This window comes from Triturus cristatus, chromosome 9 (genome assembly GCF_964204655.1).
Source record: "Triturus cristatus chromosome 9, aTriCri1.1, whole genome shotgun sequence".
Taxonomy (NCBI): domain Eukaryota; kingdom Metazoa; phylum Chordata; class Amphibia; order Caudata; family Salamandridae; genus Triturus; species Triturus cristatus.
The window spans coordinates 7,678,826-7,701,520 of record NC_140592.1 but is presented as its reverse complement, the minus strand read 5'-3'; the positions used below and the strand labels follow the sequence as shown (position 1 = coordinate 7,701,520).

Genomic DNA, 22,695 nt, shown 5'->3' with positions numbered 1-22,695 from the left:
CTATGATGAAGCATGTCACCTACTAGGGAGGCGAGTGAGGACCCCTATGACGAAGCATGTCACCTACCAGGGAGGCGAGTGAGGGCCCCTATGATGAAGCATGTCACCTACTAGGGAAGCAAGTGAGGGCCCCTATGATGAAGCATGTCACCTACTAGGGAGGCGAGTGAGGACCCCTATGACGAAGCATGTCACCTACCAGGGAGTCGAGTGAGGGCCCCTATGATGAAGCGAGTGAGGGTCCCTATGATGAAGCATGTCTCCTACCAGGGAGGCGAGTGAGGGCCCCTATGATGAAGCATGTCACCTACCAGGGAGGCGAGTGAGGGCCCCTATGATGAAGCATGTCACCTACTAGGTAGGTGAGAGAGGGCCCCTATGATGAAGCATGTCACCGACCAGGGAGGCGAGTGAGGGCCCCTATGATGAAGCATGTCACCTACTAGGGAAGCGAGTGAGGGCCCCTATGATGAAGCATGTCACCTACTAGGTAGGTGAGAGAGGGCCCCTATGATGAAGCGAGTGAGGGCCCCTATGATGAAGCATGTCTCCTACCAGGGAGGCGAGTGAGGGCCCCTATGATGAAGCAGGTCACCTACCAGGGAGGCAAGTGAGGGCCCCTATGATGAAGAGAGTGAGGGCCCCTATGATGAAGCATGTCGCCTACCAGGGAGGTGAGTGAGGGCCCCTATAATGAAGCAGGTCACCTACCAGGTAGGTGAGTGAGGGCCCCTATGTTGAAGCATGTCACCTACTAGGTAGGTGAGTTAGGGCACCTATGATGAAGCATGTCTCCTACCAGGTAGGCGAGTGAGGGCCCCTATGATGAAGCATGTCGCCTACCGGGGAGGCGAGTGAGGACCCATATGATGAAGTGAGTGATGGCCCCTATGATGAAGCATGTCCCCTACCAGGGAGGTGAGCGAGTGCCCCGATGATGAAGCATGTCACCTACTAGGGAAGCGAGTGAGGGCCCCTATGATGAAGCATGTCACCTACCAGGGAGGCGAGTGAGGGCCCCTATGATGAAGCAGGTCACCTACCAGGGAGGCAAGTGAGGGCCCCTATGATGAAACATGTCACCTACTAGGTAGGTGAGAGAGGGCCCCTATGATGAAGCATGTCACCTTCTAGGGAGGCGAGTGAGGGCCCCTATGACGAAGCATGTCACCTACCAGGGAGTCGAGTGAGGGCCCCTATGATGAAGCATGTCACCTACCAGGTAGGCGCCCGAGGGCCCCTATGATGAAGAGAGTGAGGGCCCCTATGATGAAGCATGTTGCCTACCAGGGAGGTGAGTGAGGGCTCCTATAATGAAGCAGGTCACCTACCAGGTTGGTGAGTGAGGGCCTCTATGATGAAGCATGTCACCTACTAGGTAGGTGAGTTGGGGCACCTATGATGAAGCATGTCGCCTACCAGGTAGGCGAGTGAGGGCCCCTATGATGAAGCATGTCGCCTACCAGGGAGGCGAGTGAGGACCCATATGATGAAGTGAGTGATGGCCCCTATGATGAAGCATGTACCCTACCAGGGAGGCGAGCGAGTGCCCCGATGACGAAGCATGTCACCTACCAGGGAGGCGAGTGAGGGCCCCTATGATGAAGCATGTCACCTACCAGGTAGGCGCCTGAGGGCCCCTATGATGAAGAGAGTGAGGGCCCCTATGATGAAGCATGTCGCCTACCAGGGAGGTGAGTGAGGGCCCCTATAATGAAGCAGGTCACTTACCAGGTAGGTGAGTGAGGGCCCCTATGTTGAAGCATGTCACCTACTAGGTAGGTGAGTTAGGGCACCTATGATGAAGCATGTCTCCTACCAGGTAGGCGAGTGAGGGCCCCTATGATGAAGCATGTCGCCTACCGGGGAGGCGAGTGAGGACCCATATGATGAAGTGAGTGATGGCCCCTATGATGAAGCATGTCCCCTACCAGGGAGGTGAGCGAGTGCCCCGATGATGAAGCATGTCACCTACTAGGGAAGCGAGTGAGGGCCCCTATGATGAAGCATGTCACCTACCAGGGAGGCGAGTGAGGGCCCCTATGATAAAGCATGTCACCTACTAGGTAGGTGAGTGAGGGCTCCTATAATGAAGCATGTCACCTACTAGGTAGGCGAGTGGGGGCCCCAATGATGAAGCATGTCACCTACCAGGGAGGTGAGTGAGGGCCCCTATGATGAAGCATGTCTCCTACTAGGTAGGCGAGTGAGGGATCCTATGGTAAAGCATGTCACCTACTAGGTAGGTGAGTGGGGCCTCTTTTAAAAAACTCTATGGGTTCCTAGGCAGTATACTTACCAATAATATTCACCTATGGGGTCATAGCTATAATAGTGATCTTTATAAAAGACCCGTTCTCATTTTGGTATTGTACTGATTACTTTGGAAGAGGAACGGGGTCGTCTCCTGACTTCTCACTCTCATATTGTTATTTCGACTTACCAGTGCAGCGCAGCGCTCAGCTGTGAGAGAAAATCATATTTAAAAAAAAAATAATAATACTCAGAGTGAGAATAACATATCTATATCTTCCAAAGAGAATCATTGTTTACACTGTCCTGGATAGTCCTTACAATGATTGAGTTAGTCACTTCCCTTTTATAAGAGCGAGATGGGTCTAGAACTAGCCCCATCCCATGTATATGGGCCAGATGTGTCCAGAGCTAGCCACATCCCATGTATATGGGCCAGATGTGTCCAGAGCTAGCCACATCCTGTGTATCTGGGCCAGATGCGTCCGGAGTTAGCCACATCCTGTGTATCGGAGCCAGATGTGTCCGAAGTTAGCCACATCCTGTGTATCTGGGCCAGATACATCCGGAGCTAGCCACATCCCGTGTATCTGAGCCAGATGTGTCCGGAGTTAGCCACATCCTATGTATATGGCCGAGATGGGGCTGGAGTTAGCCACATCCATGTATCTGAGCGAGATGGGTCTAGAACTAGCCACATCCCATGCATATGGGCCAGATGTGTCCAGAGCTAGCCAGACCCCCTGTATCTGGGCCAGATGCGTCCGGAGTTAGCCACATCCCATGTATCTGGGCCATATGGGTCAGGAGTTAGCCACATCCCATGTATATGGGCCAGATGTGTCCGAAATTAGCCACATCCTGTGTGTCTCAGCTTGATGGGTCTGGAGTCAGCCACATCCTGTGTATCTGGGTGAGATGGGCCCGGAGTCAGCCACCTCCTGTGTATCTGGGCAAGATGGGTCCGGAGTCAGCCACCTCCTGTGTATCTGGGCAAGATGGGTCAGCAGTCAGTCACATCCTGTGTATCTGAGCCAGATTGGTCCGTAGCTAGCCACATCCTGTGTATCTGGGCGAGATGGGTCTAGAGTTAGCCACATCCTGTGTATCTGAGCGAGATGGGACTGGAGGCAGCCACATCCTGTGTATCTGGGTGAGATGGGTCCAGAATCAGCCACATCCTGTGTATCTGAGCCAGATTGGTCCGGAGCTTGCCACATCCTGTGTATCTGGGCCAGATGGGTCTGGAGCTAGCCACTTCCCGTGTATCTGGGCCAGATGGGTCTGGAGCCAGCCACATCCGTGTATCTGAGGGAGATGGGTCTCGAGTTAGCCACATCCCGTGTATCTGAGCGAGATGGGTCTGGAGTTAGCCACATCCCATTTTTCTGAGTGCGATGGGTCTGGAGTTAGCCACATCCCGTGTATCTGAGCAAGATGGGTCTGGAGTTAGCCACATCCCTTGTATCTGGGTCAGATGGGTCTGGAGTAAGCCACATCCTGTGTATCCAAGGGACATTTGTCTGGAGTTAGCCACATCCCGTGTATCTGAGCGAGATGGGTCTGGAGTCAGCCACATCCTGTGTATCTGGGCGAGATGGGTCCAGAATTAGCCACATCCTGTGTATCTAAGCGAGATGGTTCAGGAGTCAGCCACAGTCTATGTATCTGGGCGAGATGGGTCTGGAGTCAGCCACATCCTGTGTATCTGGGCCAGATGGGTCAGGCGTTACCCACATCCTGTGTATTTGGGCTAGATGGGTCTTGATTTAGCCACATCCCATGTATCTGGGCCAGATGGTTCTGAAGTTAACCTCATCCATGTATCTGGGTGAGACGGGTCTGGATTTAGCCACATCCCTTTTATCTGAACGAGATGGGTCTAGAATTAGCCACATCCCCTGTATATGGGCCAAATGGGTCCGGAGTTAGCCACATCCCGTGTGTCTGAGCGAGATGGGTCCAAAGTCAGCCACATCCTGTGTATCTGAGCAAGATGGTTCCGGAGTCAGCCACATCCTGTGTATCTTGGTGAGATGGGTCCGGAATCAGCCACATCCTGTGTATCTGAGCAAGATGGGTCCGGAGTCAGCCATATCCTGTGTATCTGAGCGAGTTGGGTCTGGAGTTAGCCACATCCTGTGTATCTGAGCCAGATTGGTCCAGAGCTAGCCACACCCTGTGTATCTGGGCGAGATGGGTCTGGAGTTAGCCACATCCGGTGTTTCTGGGCCAGATATGTTAGGAGTTAGCCACATCCTGAGTATCTGGCCGAGATGGGTCTAGAGTTGGCCACATCCCATGTATCTGAGCAAGATGGGTCTGGATTTAGCCACATCCCGTGTATCTGAGCAAGATGGGTCTGGTCCACATCCCATTTTTCTGAGCGAGATGGGTCTGGAGTAAGCCACATCCTGTGTATCTGGGCGAGATGAGTCTGGAGTTAGCCACCTCCCTTGTATGTGGGCCAGATGGGTCTGGAGATAGCAACATCCCGTATATCTGGGTGAGATGGGCCTGTAGTTAGCCACATCCTGTGTATCTGGGGGAAATGGGTCTGGAGTCAGCCACATCCTGTGTATCTCAGCCAGATGGGTCCAGAGCTAGCCACATCCTGTGTATCTGGGCCAGATGGGTTTGGAGTTAGCCACATCCCATGTATCTGGGCCATATGGGTCAGGAGTTAGCCACATCCCGGGTATCTGGGCAAGATGGATCTGGAGTTAGCCACATCCTGTGTATCTGAGCGAGATGGGTCTGGAGTTAGCCACATCCTGTGTATCTTGGCGAGATCAATCAAACAATCAGAGTGTCTAGTAGAGCGCGACTTGTCACCCCAGGGGGTCTCCAAGTGCTCTTGTTCCGTGAGCCTCGGTTGGAGCTGGCTGGCAGTCGGACAGGCTAGTATTGAGCTGTTTCCTGAAGTCCTTCAAAGATGGGGCAGTGCGCCGGTGGAGGGGGAGGTAGTTTCAGGACTTGGCGGCGAGGTAGGAAAAGGAGCGGCCTCTGCAGCAGCTATGACTGATACGGGGATGTGGGCCAATGCAAGGGTGGAGGATCGGGGCTTTCTGGACGGTTTGTGGAATGTCAGGCGGTTGTTGATGTAGGCGGGTCCAGACTTATGGAGGGCCCTGTAGGCGTGTGTGAAGAGTCTGAAGAGGCATCTTTATTGGATGGGCAGCCAGTGGAAGGCTCTGAGGTTGGGGGTGATTCTGGTTCTTCTGGGGAGGTCGAGGATGAGACTTGACGCTGAGCTCTGGATGGTCTGGAGGCAGCTCAGGAGCTATTTGGTAGTTCCGGCCTAAAGTGCGTTGTCATAGTCGAGTTGGCTGGCGATGATGAACTTTGTGGCCGTCTTCTTGGTTGAGATGGGGATCCATCGGAAGATCTTACCGGAGAATACCGAGGGTGTGGAAACAGGAAGAGGAGATGGTGTTGATTTGTTGCTTCATAGTTAGCTGGGAATCCAGGATGATTCAGAGGTTGTGTGCGTGGTTGGAGGGGATGAGTGCAGTGTAGATGGTCACCAAGTGTTGTCCCATGTAGAGGGCTTGTTCCCGACGATGATGACCTCTGTCTTGTTCAAACTGAGTTTGAGGAAGTTGGTCCAAATCTAGGAGTCAATGTTAGTCATGGTGATTTGGAAGTGGCCTCTTGTGGTGTTGGCATCCTCTGAGAGGGATAGGATGAGCTGGGTGTCGTCAGCGTAGGAGACAATATTGAGTCCGTGGGTGCGATCGATGTCTGCCAGTGGCATCATGTAAGTGTTGAAGAGGGTGGGGCTGAGGGAGGAGCCCTGGGGACGCCGCATATGATGTCTTTGGGTGCATAGGAAATGGGAGGGAGATGGGTCATCTGGGTCCGGCTGGATAGGAAGGAGGAGATCCAGTTGAGTGCGTTGCTTTGAATGCCGATGTGGTGGAGCCTGGTCTCAAGTGTGTATTGGGAGACGGTGTCGAAGGCAGCTAATAGGTCAAGGAGGATAAGGGCAGCCGTTCCACCTTGGAACAGATGGGTCTGGAGTTAGCCGCATCCTGTGTATCTGAGCGAGATGGGTCTAAAATGAGCCACATCCTCTGTATCTGGCCCTGGGTTCTACAGAGCACTGACGATGGCTTCTTACGATTGGCCGTAACAGATACCGTATGTAGAGTCATTAATTAGCTCCTCAACAAACGGGACAATCCGTGGACGGCCATCCTGAACCTGGAACAGATATCAGTGTAGAGTCTGCAGGTCCACTCTGCCTTATTAAATCCCTGGAGGCTTCTTTAGGGAGTGGGTAGAGAGGGGTGAAGACTCGAAGAGCTTCTTACAGTCTATACCAACCATCACCTTCTGGTAGCTCAGCTCTGGACCTTCTCTAGATAGTCAGATTAACAAACTCTGACCCTGGAGAGTTTTTGCAGAGAAAATGGATGACCTATTAGCTGGTTCTCGTGAGGCATGAAAGTAAGTCTTGGAGGCTCCAAGGGGGGCAAATTCTTCAATGATCTTGTCGATTTCCTTACTTGTTTTTTCTGTATTTAAGATTTTATATGAGTAGTACGATTTTTAGTAGCTCTGATCATGTGTTTGCATTTAAACATGAAATTGCTTCAGTGTACTTCGAAGACCCGAATCTAAGAGGAACCACAGGGGCAGCTTGTGGGAAGGGCCTTTATCGAACTGTTCACAGCAGGGCCGCCCTAAGATTTTAGGGGCCCTGAGCAAAATGGAAAATATGAGGTTCCTCTAATTTGCATATAATGTGACCTCACAGGAAGTGACATCATAGGGCCATTGATCGCCTTTTGTATCATTCTAGCAACTCGCAGGTGAAGATATATTAAAATGGGTAAGAACGTAAACGCTATGATAAAATAAGTCCATATATTTTAGGACTCTGTTAGCAGACGACATAACTCTGGAAGGAAAATCTGGGCGCAGGTCTCACGGAAGTGACTGCTAGTTGGGCGTGTTTGGGTGGGGATGGGAGCGGAAGGGCACAGACGGTCTTGCCTTTGGTGCACTACAGGTGCGTCGCGGCACGTCTGTGCTCAGCATCCATTTAATAAAGAGGGATATGGCACAGCCCTGTCATGTGGTGAGGCCAAGACTGGTAGACTTGGTAACCGGCCTAGTCAAATACACTGCTGTCTGGAGGAGAGCAGATTGCATGCCACAAGTTAAATCTGGCATCCTTGGCGTTGTTTTTGCCCTAAATATTTGCCTTCAACCCTCCTGTTTGTGCTGGCTTTAGGACTCTGTGCACTTTACCACTGCTAACCAGTGCTAAAGTGTGTTTTCTCTCTCCTTGAAACATGGTAGAGTTGGCTTATACCCATTTGGCATATTTAATGTACTTGCAAGCCCTTAGTAAGAGGTACTACATGTGCCCAGGGCCTGTAATGAAATGCTACTAGTGGGCCTGCAGCACTTATTGTCCCACCTACTCAAGTAGCACTTTAAACATGTCTCAGGTGGGGGTGCAGTTTTTAACTGCCATTTCAAACTGGCAAAAGAAACCCTTTGACAAGCCCAAGCCTACCTTTTAATGCATATATGTTACTCCTAGGGTAGGTACTGGACAACCTAAAAGGTAGGGTGCAGTGTGTTTAAAAAGTTGGGCATGTATGTTTAAATTTTATATGTCCTGGTGATGAAAAACTCGTACATTTGCTTTTCACTACTGCAAGGTCTACCTCTCACATAGGATAACATTGGGGTTACCTTATTACATTTAATAAGCTGTAACTTCCAAATGGGAACGGTAGCCAGTTCATATTTTGTGTGTTTCAAATTGCAATTAAAAATCCTCTTTTATTCTAAAATCTGATTTTAAATTACAATTTTGAAAATGCCACTTTTAGAAAGTTGTTTTTTTCCTGCCTTAGTGCTTTAATGCCTGAAATGAAATGAAAATATTTTTTATATAAAGTGCACTGCTGCCCAAAGGTGTCGTTGCACGGTCAGCCGCAGAAAAGAAAGCAAAAGAAGTAGCAAAAAGATACCAGGTAACAGACTAGTCGCAACTGAACAGAATGGGCCTGAAACCTAAAGATTAAAAAGCAGAGTCGTCAAGCTTTTCTGGTATGATAGAATGCCTGTACATTTCTTACGCTGTGGGCAGAGAACTCCACTGTTTGGCCATACCCTCAACAAAGCTTCCGCTGCCTCAATGGGCTCTTTTGAATTTCGGGATGGTTATATTAAATGCTGAGGAAAATCAGAGTCCTAGAAGATTTGAGAGGCCTGCAGCCTGTCTCTGGAACACATGACTCCGTGCAGGTGACAGTTGGGCATTGTGTATTCCTCTTAAACAGCCAAAAACAATAGAAAGCTAATGTGTGGCTTGATGGTCCATCACTGACGGGGTGGGAGGCCAGAGCTTGGCACAACCCTACTTAGACTTTAACAGGCTGTGTCCTGCCTGTGCACAGCGGACTGCATACACACTTGTAGTTAGTCTGGAGCCAGGGCAGGGAAGGCAGGAAACCTGTTCACTTAAAGGGGAAACCTCTAGCAGCTTCTGCCTCTTCAGAGGAGACACCTGGTATCAATATTGGACCTCAGACATCCACTCTTCAGTGCACTCTGGAGCTGTGGAGACCCTGCCAGGTAGAAGGACGGCTGCGCTGCTGAAAGGGCTGCCACTCTGCTGGACTGCTGCCCTCCTGCCTGACACAGAGGGACTGGACCTGCACTCGAACCCAGGACTCCCAGAGTACATCCGTGAGCTAGTCTGCTGGCCTCCTTTTCAGAGCCACAGGGACATAACAGACTGCCATCACGTGGACCAGCACCCAGATCCAGCTGGAGTAGCAAATGGCCCCCCAGTGGTGCCCCTCCGGTCTTGGACCCTTTGTGTGCCCCTCAGTGGAGCGGAATTGAACAGGACATTCTTTGTCACTCGCACTGCCTGCCAAAGCAATGTTCTGTCAGCCCAACCCTTCGGGCTACAGCATCGCCCGCTCGCGGGGAGCACCATTGCAAAGCTCCAGCCCGCCCCAACGTAACGACAATAGGACATTCACTGTACAGCGATGACCGCCCGTGATGCTTCCCTGCTCCTCGCGGCCACCTACACCACAAATGGGACTTTTTGCGCTATTCTAAGAAGGTATATTTTCAGCGGGACTAACCTGGCCCGTGAATCCCGCCTGTCGTCCATTGCCGTTGGCCTGAATTTGTGACTTTCTCCCAGTCCCACATAACCAGATAGCTGCAAGTGACGCTTTGGGCTTTTTGGCGCTATTTTCACTTAAATCTTTATAATTGCATATCTCCGATTCTCCTGGTCGGATTTTTGTTGTTTTGGTCTGATATATTTATTAAATTTTGCTCTAAGTTTCTAAATTGGTGTGGGATTTTCCTTGTGTTGTGTTCTCACTTTACTGTTTGAAATGCTGCATAAATACTTTACACATTGTCTCTAAGTTAAGCCTGACTGCTGTGCGCCAAGCTTCCTGAGGGTTCAGTATGGGTAATTTGGGGTTTTGTTTGTGCCTCACCCTGACAAGGATTGTGGTTCCAGCTTGTGTAGGGGTTCACCTCTCCAACCAGTAACCCAGTATCTCACACCACGGAACACTGCCAATGCACAGCGGCATAAGGCAAAATGATGGGGCCCTCCTGCAGAATGTAATACAGGACCCCAAGTCCCAATATCTCATAAATATTCATAGGCTTGGCCTGAATGGCGATACTCTGAAGGGTTACCCCTTCCCCCACGCAGGCTACGAGTGTCTGTGTTACACCCCTGCCAATGCACCCCCACTTAAACCCACAAGAGCCATGTCCACCAGTTCTTAGACTAAATTCAAGAAACACTATTAACAAGATAAAAATGTTGAGGACACGTGATCTGTCAAGGTTTCCCAGAGCTCCAACTTTAGCAAAAGATGTAAAAGTGATTACAACATAAAACAACTCTCACTCCACATCCAACCCCCGTGTTTACAAGTCACAGAAAGAAAGCTTAGGCGCTTCCAGATGTTCAACAGTAACCTTTACAGATGCCATAAATACATGGTGCAACAGATACAAAGCAGTTCAAGAGAGTGTGTCCTATTTTTCAATGAATTTCTTTGTAATTGTTATAATTGTGGATTTTCCACAAGCTGTGTTTGACCTTGTGTGTGGTGATGTTAGGCGCTTGCATGCCTGTGTGTGGTGATGGTAGGCGCCTGCAGGCCTGTGTGTGGTGAAGGTAGGCGCCTGCAGGCCTGTGTGTGTTGAGGGTAGGCGCCTGCATGCCTGTGTGTGGTGATGGTAGGCGCTTGCATGCCTGTGTGTGGTGATGGTAGGCGCCTGCATGTCTGTGTGTGGTGATGATAGGCGCTTGCATGCCTGTGTGTGGTGATGGTAGGCGCTTGCATGCCTGTGTGTGGTGATGGTAGGCACCTGCAGGCCTGTGTGTGGTGATGGTAGGCGCCTGCATGCCTGTGTGTGGTGATGGTAGGCGCTTGCATGCCTGTGTGTGGTGATGATAGGCACCTGAATGCCAGTGTGTGGTGATGGTAGGCGCTTGCATTCCTGTGTGTGGTGATGGTAGACGCGCTAGCATGCCTGTGTGTGGTGATGGTAGGCGCCTGTGTGTGGTGATGATAGGCATCTGCATGCTTGTGTGTGGTGATGGTAGGCGCTTGCATGCAGTGTGTGGTGATGGTAGGCGCTTGCATGCCTGTGTGCGGTGATGATAGGCGCTTGCATGCCTGTGTGTGGTGATGATAGGCGCTTGCATGCCTGTGTGTGGTGATGGTAGGCGCTTGCATGCCTGTGTATGGTGATGGTAGGCGCCTGCAGGCCTGTGTGTGTTGATGGTAGGCGCTTGCATACCTGTGTGTGGTGATGGTAGGCACTTGCATGCCTGTGTGTGTTGAGGGTAGGCGCCTGCATGCCTGTGTGTGGTGATGGTAGGCGCTTGCATGCCTGTGTGTGGTGATGGTAGGCGCCTGCATGTCTGTGTGTGGTGATGGTAGGCGCCTGCAGGCCTGTGTGTGTTGAGGGTAGACGCGCTAGCATGCCTGTGTGTGGTGATGGTAGGCGCCTGTGTGTGGTGATGATAGGCGTCTGCATGCCTGTGTGTGGTGATGGTAGGCGCTTGCATGCTGTGTGTGGTGATGGTAGGCGCTTGCATGCCTGTGTGCGGTGATGATAGGCGCTTGCATGCCTGTGTGTGGTGATGATAGGCGCTTGCATGCCTGTGTGTGGTGATGGTAGGCGCTTGCATGCCTGTGTATGGTGATGGTAGGCGCCTGCAGGCCTGTGTGTGGTGATGGTAGGCGCTTGCATACCTGTGTGTGGTGATGGTAGGCGCTTGCATGCCTGTGTGTGGTGATGGTAGGCGCTTGCATGCCTGTGTGTGGTGCTGGTAGGCGCTTGCATGCCTGTGTGTGGTGATGGTTGGCGCTTGCATGCCTTGCATGCCTGTGTATGGTGATGATAGGTGCTTGCATGCCTGTGTGTGGTGATGGTAGGCGCTTGCATGCCTATGTGTGGTGATGATAGGCGCTTGCATGCCTGTGTGTGGTGATGGTAGGTGCTTGCATGCCTGTGTGTGGCGATGGTAGGCGCTTGCATGTCTGTGTGTAGTGATGGTAGGCGCTTGCAGGCCTGTGTATGGTTATGGTACGCGCTTGCATACCTGTGTGTGGTGATGGTAGGCGCTTGCATGCCTGTGTGTGGTGATGGTAGGCGCTTGCATGCCTGTGTGTGGTGCTGGTAGGCGCTTGCATGCCTGTGTGTGGTGATGGTTGGCGCTTGCATGCCTTGCATGCCTGTGTATGGTGATGATAGGTGCTTGCATGCCTGTGTGTGGTGATGGTAGGCGCTTGCATGCCTATGTGTGGTGATGATAGGCGCTTGCATGCCTGTGTGTGGTGATGGTAGGTGCTTGCATGCCTGTGTGTGGTGATGGTAGGCGCTTGCATGTCTGTGTGTAGTGATGGTAGGCGCTTGCAGGCCTGTGTATGGTTATGGTACGCGCTTGCATGCCTGTGTGTGGTGATGGTAGGTGCTTGCATGACTGTGTGTGGTGATTGTAGGCGCTTGCATGTCTGTGTGTAGTGACGATAGGCGCTTGCAGGCCTGTGTATGGTTATGGTACGCGCTTGCAGGCCTGCGTATGGTTATGGTAGGCGCTTGCAGGCCTGTGTATGGTGATGGTAGGCGCTTGCATGCCTGTGTTTGCATGTGTGTGTTGATGGTAGGTGCCGGGTGCTTTCATTTGTCCCCAGAGGCTGGCTTGGGGGCGCTGCTCACCTTCTGTGCAAGAGACCATCTCCTTTGCCTTACTGCCATGCAGCCAGGGTTCTTACCTCAATGCTTGGCTTTGTTTGGCCCGGTTGGACCACTCGTTGTTGTTTCTCGTGTTTGTTTGCTCCTTGAGTCCTACCTTTTGTTCTCTTTGTTCCATTCACAGGAAACCCCTCTTGGGAGAGAAGCACCACTGAACACTGTCTTCAATGACTGCAGGAGAACGTGCAGCCGCCAGGCCAATGCTTACAAGGTGGGTACCACTCAGATCTTCACTAAGAGAGTTGTTCTACAACAGTGGTGGCCACCATAGGGTGGACCGTCTGGGGTGGACACTAGCTCTGATTTTAAAACTATTTCCACGTTACAAGTTGAAGTCGGATTCAGATGGATTTCGTCTCTTGCTTGAAGTGATTGTGAGAGGTTGCTACCTCTCTGTCCTGATGAAGACCCTACTTCGAAATCACAGTATAGGGGATCGAAACGTCAATGTATGCGTGAGTTGACTGTAATAACAAAGCATACCGTTTTCAATCCTGATGCTAATGTGAGTCTATGATTTATGAATAAATAACTGTTCTTTAGTAAACATTCTTTAAAAAAAAAAAAACACAGCATACCCACTTTTGCCACTTTTGGTCACCAAGCACTATCACCGTGCCGCCCCACGGAGCACCTATTGATCTATGTTTATATGTGCATAATGTTGCCATACCAGTGATTAAACTATGGTGCATTCAGTACATATATTTGTAGTTAATCTATGTAGTCTCCAAACACTATTTCTGAAGGAACCACTGCATTTTGATTTTCACCTAGGTCCATGGCAGGTTTTCAGGATATCCACATAAGTTACATGTACATGCAATTAATGAACATGAAACATCTTTACATAGGACTTATGCTGTAAATCTGACATCTGTCCTGCTCCCCTGGACCTACACTGGACATTTGGAGGAAGTGAAATCCTTTCGTTCCTCTTTTAAGAACCACAACTTTCTCTTGAAAATGCCTTTTCACGCAGACACCCAGGCTCAGTTTTACCTTCGACTTAAATTGCGCCAATTCTAGCGTGACACAAAGCGTGACATCAGGCCCGGTTCTAGGCCCACCCAAACATGACCCTGGGCCGTCCCAATCATGGTGAAAGATGCACCGGATGAAGTCCTCTAAGGTGCTCTGTGTGGTCGGCCGAAGGTTGTGGTGTTTTCCAGTTCCTGTTTCTTGGTGCCGGAGATGTGTGATGGGGCCAGAGTCTCCGCCTCGAAGGAGAGCCAATCACGCATCTCATTTTGGGGAGGTGGGCTGCATCTCCACCCACTAGTGAAGGCATATTAGGGGCAGGGCGTGGGGAATAAATCCTGCCCTTTCTTCGGGAGATATGGATTTCCAGCTGCTCTGTTTTTATCGGCCACAGAGAAACCTTTACTGCTGTTTACTGCTGTTTGGGGGCTCCACCCTGCTGCGCACGCTGCCACAGAGCAACCTTTACTGCTGTTTGGGGCTCCTCCCTGCTGCACATGCTGCCACAGAGCAACCTTTACTGCTGTTTACTGCTGTTTGGGGGCTCCACCCTGCTGCACATGCTGCCACAGAGCAACCTTTACTGCTGTGTGGGGGCTCCACCCTGCTGCACATGCTGCCACAGAGGAACCTTTACTGCTGTTTACTGCTGTTTGGGGGCTCCACCCTGCTGCACATGCTGCCACAGAGCAACCTTTACTGCTGTTTACTGCTGTTTGGGGGCTCCACCCTGCTGCACATGCTGCCACAGAGCAACCTTTACTGCTGTTTACTGCTGTTTGGGGGCTCCACCCTGCTGCACACGCTGCCACAGAGCAACCTTTACTGCTGTTTACTGCTGTTTGGGGGCTCCACCCTGCTGCACATGCTACTCTGTGGGCCTCACCTTACCCCTCCAGCCCCTGAGCCTCCCATATCTCACACATATGCAATCACCTTGGGAGGAATGGGGCCCTCTGACTGAGGGACCCCCTGGAGGGTGGGGGCCCCCACCCCGCAGGTGCTGCAGATGCCTGGTTATACCCCTAGACATTTTATTCGAAGCTATGACCAGCATAGAAATATGCCAAATTAAGGTGCTCTGGGGCACAACTCTCAGATTTAAATTACAAAAAGACAATTGGGGGTTACAAATGAAAAGTTTGACTCGCAGTCATTAGCAGAACAGACAAGTTTTAATCAGCTTTGTTGTACTCTGACTGGTGGGAATGCACAGATCATGTAACGTGGTATCAGTGGTCACCATTTGTACGTCATTCTCTGCTGGGGGGGCTGCTAGACTCTGGGAGAAGGAGTAAAGCTCCTGCTCGGGGCGGAGGGTTTGATCGCCTCTGGTAAGTGGTGACCAGCTCTTGTGAGAGAGGCAAACACCCTAGAGTTGATATAGGCCGGCTCGTGACCCGGTTGCAGGCCTGGTGCTGGTGGTGATGAGTTGCCTTTTGCTCTTTTGTGTCGTTGCACTAATAGAGTAAAGGAGAGATCAACACAGTGTGAGTTACCATGAATCGGATGGCTGAGTGCTACGCTGCCTGCAACCAGATTCCATCTGTCTCAGATGAAAGGTGCCATCTTACTGAGCGGTCTCCGCTGGTAAATTACGATTAAATGACCTCCTGAATCTCATGGGATAGGAGCTCTTAAACGACCTCCTGAATCTCATGGGATAGGAGCTCTTAAATGACCTCCTGAATCTCCAGGGATAGGAGCTCTTAAATGACCTCCTGAACCTCATGGAATAGGAGCTCTTAAATGACCTCCTGAATCTCATGGGATAGGAGCTCTTAGGAGCTCTTAAATGACCTCCTGAATCTCATGGGACAGGAGCTCTTAAACGACATCCTGAATCTCATGGGATAGCAGCTCTTAAATGACCTCCTGAAACTCATGGGATAGGAGCTCTTAAATGACCTCCTGAATCTCATGGGATAGGAGCTCTTAGGAGCTCTTAAATGACCTCCTGAATATCATGGGATAGGAGCTCTTAAACGACCTCCTGAATCTCATGGGATAGGAGCTCTTAAATGACCTCCTGAATCTCCAGGGATAGGAGCTCTTAAATGACCTCCTGAACCTCATGGAATAGGAGCTCTTAAATGACCTCCTGAATCTCATGGGATAGGAGCTCTTAGGAGCTCTTAAATGACCTCCTGAACCTCATGGGATAGGAGCTCTTAAATGACCTCCTGAATCTCAAGGGATAGCAGCTCTTAAATGACCTCCTGAACATCATGGGATAGGAGCTCTTAAATGACCTCCTGAATCTCATGGGATAGGAGCTCTTAGGAGCTCTTAAATGACCTCCTGAATCTCATGGGACAGGAGCTCTTAAACGACATCCTGAATCTCATGGGATAGCAGCTCTTAAATGACCTCCTGAAACTCATGGGATAGGAGCTCTTAAATGACCTCCTGAATCTCATGGGATAGGAGCTCTTAGGAGCTCTTAAATGACCTCCTGAATATCATGGGATAGGAGCTCTTAAATGACCACCTGAACCTCATAGGATAGGAGCTCTTAAATGACCTCCTGAACCTCATAGGATAGGAGCTCTTAAATGACCTCCTGAATCTCATGGGATAGGAGCTCTTAGGAGTTCTTAAATCACCTCCCTGAATCTCATGGGACAGGAGCTCTTAAACGACCACCTGAACCTCATGGGATAGGAGCTCTTAAATGACCTCCTGAACCTCATGGGATAGGAGCTCTTAAATGACCTCCTGAACCTCATGGGATAGGCACTCTTAGAGCTCTTAAATGACCTCCTGAATCTCATGGGATAGGAGCTCTTAGGAGCTCTTAAATGACCTCCTGAATCTCATGGGACAGGAGCTCTTAAACGACCTCCTGAATCTCAAGGGATAGCAGCTCTTAAATTACCTCCTGAACCTCATGGGATAGGAGCTCTTAAACGACCTCCTGAATCTCAAGGGATAGCAGCTCTTAAATGACCTCCTGAACCTCATGGGATAGGAGCTCTGACCTCCTGAACCGCATGGGATAGGAGCTCTTTAATGACCTCCTGAATATCGTGGGACAGGAGCTCTTAAATGACCTCCTGAATCTCATGGGATAGGAGCTCCTAAATGACCTCCTGAACCTCATGGGATAGGAGCTCTTAAATGACCTCCTGAATCTCATGAGATAGGAGCTCTTAAATGACCTCCTGAACCTCATGGGATAGGAGCTCTTAAATGACCTCCTGAATCTCATGGGATAGGAGCTCTTAGGAGCTCTTAAATGACCTCCTGAACCTCATGGGATAGGAGCTCTTAAATGACCTCCTGAATCTCATGGGATAGGAGCTCTTAGGAGCCCTTAAACGACCTCCTGAATCTCAAGGGATAGCAGCACTTAAATGACCTCCTGAACCTCATGGGATAGCAGCTCTTAAACGACCTCCTGAACTCATGGGATAGGAGCTCTTAAATGACCTCCTGAACCTCATGGAACAGGAGCTCTTAAACGACCTCCTGAACCTCATGGGATAGGAGCTCTTAAATGACCTCCTGAACCTCATAGGATAGGAGCTCTTAAATGACCTCCTAAATCTCATGGGATAGGAGCTCTTAGGAGCTCTTAAACGACCTCCTGAACCTCATAGGATAGGAGCTCTTAAATGACCTCCTGAACCTCATGGGACAGGAGCTCTTAAATGACCTCCTGAGCCTCATGGGCTAGGTGCTCTTAGGAGCTCTTAAATGACCTCCTGAATCTCATGGGATAGGAGCTCTTAGGAGCTCTTAAATGACCTCCTGAATCTCATGGGACAGGAGCTCTTAAACGACCTCCTGAATCTCAAGGGATAGCAGCTCTTAAACGACCTCCTGAACCTCATGGGATAGCAGCTCTTAAATGACCTCCTGAATCTCAAGGGATAGGAGCTCTTAAACGACCTCCTGAACCTCATGGGATAGGAGCTCTTAAATGACCTCCTGAACCTCATGGGATAGGAGCTCTTAAATGATCTCCTGAATCTCATGGGAAAGGAGCTCTTAAACGACCTCCTGAATCTCAAGGGATAGCAGCTCTTAAATGACCTCCTGAATCTCAAGGGATAGCAGCATTTAAACGACCTCCTGAACCTCATGGGATAGAAGCTCTTAAATGACCTCCTGAATCTCATGCGATAGGAGCTCTTAAATGACCTCCTGAATATCATGGGATAGGAGCGCATAAATGACCTCCTCAATCTCAAGGGATAGGTGCTCTTTCGAGGTAGACTGTAGTTATTCTGTGTTCACCCACTTCTTTTAGACCCTTATCATTTGATCTCAAGGATTTTCTTCTGCCTATTTTCACTTTTTGAGACTTTGCTTTGCTACCAACTCTTGCAGATTTTTGTTATATTCACCTATTCTTGCTAACCTTCCTTACTCCTTTGACTCAGTTGTCTGAGATGGTAGAAATGGGGTTTTAACACTTCCACATAATATGGCGTCCCCTCCTGGGCAGGGAACGAGAGCATTGCAACCCGTAGAGTTGGCGATTTCAATACCTGTTCCAGCAGTTCTGTTTTGGCGTCAATCCATTTAGGAAGCTTTTCCTACGCAAATCTGGCGGTACCAGAACCATGGGTAGGTGGACAACTTCCCTCCATGTAACCATGGGCACTGTTTCCAGTCCTTCACTGTAAACTCACAAATCATTGGTATTCCGGGCGTCTGTCCAATTAATTTGATAGGAGCAAACTAAGGCTACAGTGCACAAAATGCTTACATCTCTTTACTGCTACCCACCCCTAAACCCTAAATTCACCCTTACATCCCTTTACCAATACCCACCCCTAAACCCTATATTCACCCTTACATCCCTTTACCAATACCGACCCCTAAACCCTATATTCACCCTTACATCCCTTTACCAATACCCACCCCTAAACCCTATATTCACCCTTACATCCCTTTACCAATACCCACCCCTAAACCCTAAATTCACCCTTACATCCCTTTACTGCTACCCACCCCTAAACCCTAAATTCACCCTTACATCCCTTTACTGCTACCCACCCCTAAACCCTATATTCACCCTTACATCCCTTTACCAATACCCACCCCTAAGCCCTATATTTACCCTTACATCCCTTTACCAATACCCACCCCTATACCCTAAATTCACCCTTACATCCCTTTACTGCTACCCACCCCTAAACCCTAAATTCACCCTTACATCCCTTTACTGCTACCCACCCCTAAACCCTAAATTCACCCTTACATCCCTTTACCAATACCCACCCCTAAACCCTAAATTCACCCTTACATCCCTTTACTGCTACCCACCCCTAAACCTTAAATTTACCCTTACATCCCTTTACTGCCACCCACCCCTAAACCCTAAATTCACCCTTACATCCCTTTACCAATACCCACCCCTAAACCCTAAATTCCCCTTTACATCCCTTTACCAATACCCACCCCTAAACCCTAAATTCACCCTTACATCCCTTTACTGCTACCCACCCCTAAACCCTAAATTCACCCTTACATCCCTTTACCAGTACCCACCCCTAAACCCTATATTCACCCTTAGATCCCTTTACCAATACCCACCTCTAAACCCTATATTCACCCTTACATCCCTTTCCTGCTACCCACCCCTAAACCCTAAATTCACCCTTACATCCCTTTACCAATACCCACCCCTAAACCCTATATTCACCCTTACATCCCTTTCCTGCTACCCACCCCAAAACCCTAAATTCACCCTTACATCTCTTTACCAATACCCACCCCTAAACCCTATATTCACCCTTACATCCCTTTACTGCTACCCACCCCTAAACATTATATTTACCCTTACATCCCTTTACCAATACCCACCTCTAAACCCTAAATTCACACTTACATCCCTTTAGCAATACCCACCGCTAAACCCTAAATTCACCCTTACATCCCTTTACTGCTACCCACCCCTAAACCCTAAATTCACCCTTACATCCCTTTACCAATACCCACCCCTAAACCCTATATTCACCCTTACATCCCTTTACCAATACCAATACCCACCCCCAAACCCTAAATTCACCCTTACATCCCTTTACCAATACCCACCCCTAACCCCTATATTCACCCTTACATCCCTTTACCAATACCCACCCCTAAACCCTATATTCACCCTTACATCCCTTTACAAATACCCACCCCTGAACCCTAAATTCACCCTTACATCCCTTCACCAATACCCACCCCTAAACCCTAAATTCACCCTTACATCCCTTTACCAATACCCACCCCTAAACCCTATATTCACCCTTACATCCCTTTACCAATACCCACCCCTAAACCCTATATTCATCTTTAGATCCCTTTACCAACACCCACCCCTAAACCCTAAATTCACCCTTACATCCCTTTACCAATACCCACCCCTAAACCCTAAATTCACCCTTACATCCCTTTACCAACACCCACCCCTAAACCCTAAATTCACCCTTACATCCCTTTACCAATACCCACCCCTAAACCCTATATTCACCCTTACATCCCTTTACCAATACCAATACCCACCCCCAAACCCTAAATTCACCCTTACATCCCTTTACCAATACCCACCCCTAACCCCTATATTCACCCTTACATCCCTTTACCAATACCCACCCCTAAACCCTATATTCACCCTTACATCCCTTTACATATACCCACCCCTGAACCCTAAATTCACCCTTACATCCCTTCACCAATACCCACCCCTAAACCCTAAATTCACCCTTACATCCCTTTACCAATACCCACCCCTAAACCCTATATTCACCCTTACATCCCTTTACCAATACCCACCCCTAAACCCTATATTCATCCTTAGATCCCTTTACCAATACCCACCCCTAAATCCTATATTCACCCTTACATCCCTTTACCAATACCCACCCCTAAACCCTAAATTCACCCTTACATCCCTTTACCAATACCCACCCCTAAACCCTATATTCACCCTTACATCCCTTTACCAATACCCTCCCCTAAACCCTAAATTCACCCTTACATCCTTTTACCAATACCCACCCCTAAACCCTATATTCACCCTTACATCCCTTTACCAATACCCACCCCTAAACCCTTTATTCACCCTTACATCCCTTTACCAATACCCACCCCTAAACCCTATATTCACCCTTACATCCCTTTACCAATACCCACCCCTAAACCCTATATTCACCCTTACATCCCTTTACTGCTACCGACCCCTATCCCCTAAATTCACCCTTACATCCCTTTACCAATACCCGCCCCTAAACCCTATATTCACCCTTACATCCCTTTACCAATACCCACCCCTAAACCCTATATTCACCCTTAAATCCCTTTACCAATACCCGCCCCTAAACCCTTTATTCACCCTTACATCCCTTTACCAATACCCACCCCTAAACCCTAAATTCACCCTTACATCCCTTTACCAATACCCACCCCTAAACCCTAAAACTGACCTTTGCTGAATTTACCACTACCCTAGGCTCTGCATACACACAGCGTCGAATGTGTGCGTCATGGTATCTGTTTGGAAGTAGCTATGATGTAATCGAGTGCTTTGAAGGGTACCTCCAGAAGTGACAAACATGGGGCCCGCTATGGCCCACCCGAATGCACCGTTGGCCCTTCCAGTTAACAATCCCTGGATCGGGCCTGCGTGACATGCGTGACAGGCGATTTACTCTTCATGGCAAAAGTTGTTTCTCACTGGGAAGGTGCGCGTTCTATGACATTACAACTGCTTGGTGTCGCGGGGGCATCAGTGACGTACTGATAGCCCCCGTGCTGGGGGGGGGCAAGCTCCACGGGGCCCCTCCGGCACTGTGCACTGGCAGGCTTGAATGTGCCCGTGGCGTGGGGGTCCTCCTCCATGTAGCTCGCAGGGGCCCCTCACTGGGGGCCGTTACTGAGACAGATCAGCACGGACACCCATTGGTTTGCATGCAGCACCCCCCCCCCCCCCTCCTAGGTAGGCAGACCAGCCTTATGCACTCGTGCCCTGGTGCACTGCACACATCCGGCGCATGGGGACTTTGAGTTTGTCAGCGGAATGGATGCCTTCGGTACACATCCTACGCCAGACAGTGCGCACTCACACTGGCACCATGGACTGAGCGTGGCCACTGTGGACTCAGGCGTCCACTCTAGGAGTCATCTTTAATCTCGGGGTCACAGGTTCCAACCCTGGTGGGTCCACTCAGCCTCCTGAGCTCATTAGGCAGAAGATTCAGACTTTTATAAGCTGCACATAAAACAATGTCACCTTTTGTCAGCGTAAAGCTTCCTGTACCCAAGGATTGAACAAATGACCTCTACCGCAGCCTTCTCACCCAGGGGTAAGACTCCGTCTGCAGCACATTTCCGTGGAGATGAGAGTGCTTTAGCTGCCTGCGCTCTCCGGAGGTGAGACCGCTCTCCGGAGGTGAGCCCGCTCTCCGGAGGTGTGACCGCTCTCCCGAGGTGAGACCGCTCTCCCGGAGGTGAGACCGCTCTCCCGGAGGTGAGACCGCTCTCCGGAGGAGCTCCGGAGGTGAGACCACTCTCCAGAGGTGAGACCACTCTCCGGAGGAGAGACCGCTCTCCGGCGGTGACACCGCTCTCCTGAGGTGAGACCTCTCTCCGGAGGTGAGACCGCTCTCCAGAGGTGAGACCGCTCTCCGGAGGTGAGACCGCTCTCCGGAGGTGAGACCGCTCTCCGGAGGTGAGACCGCTCTCCGGAGGAGCTCCGGAGGTGAGACCACTCTCCAGAGGTGAGACCACTCTCCAGAGGTGAGACCGCTCTCCGGCGGTGAGACCGCTCTCCTGGGGTGACACCTCTCTCCGGAGGAGCTCCGGAGGTGAGACCACTCTCCAGAGGTGAGACCACTCTCCGGAGGAGAGACCGCTCTCCGGCGGTGACACCGCTCTCCTGAGGTGAGACCTCTCTCCGGAGGTGAGACCGCTCTCCAGAGGTGAGACCGCTCTCCGGAGGTGAGACCGCTCTCCGGAGGAGCTCCGGAGGTGAGACCACTCTCCAGAGGTGAGACCGCTCTCCTGAGGTGAGACCTCTCTCCGGAGGTGAGACCGCTCTCCGGAGGTGAGACCGCTCTCCGGAGGAGCTCCGGAGGTGAGACCGCTCTCCGGAGGTGAGACCAGCTCTCCTATGCGAAGCATTCCTGCTCAGCCTTACCCACCGGGCACTCTTTTTTATGACATTGGGACTCATTCATCACC

The 22,695-nt window shown here is 50.4% G+C and overlaps 1 protein-coding gene across 1 annotated transcript in view; it reads left to right on the top strand.

The window, feature by feature from the left end:
• STAB1 (stabilin 1) overlaps positions 1–22,695 on the top strand; it is a 1,212,756-nt gene that overhangs the window by 21,019 nt on the left and 1,169,042 nt on the right. Inside the window, exon 2 of the mRNA XM_085624210.1 lies at positions 12,659–12,745. Within this exon, the coding sequence (XP_085480336.1) occupies positions 12,659–12,745 (87 nt within the window). The remainder of the gene's footprint in view (positions 1–12,658; positions 12,746–22,695) is intronic.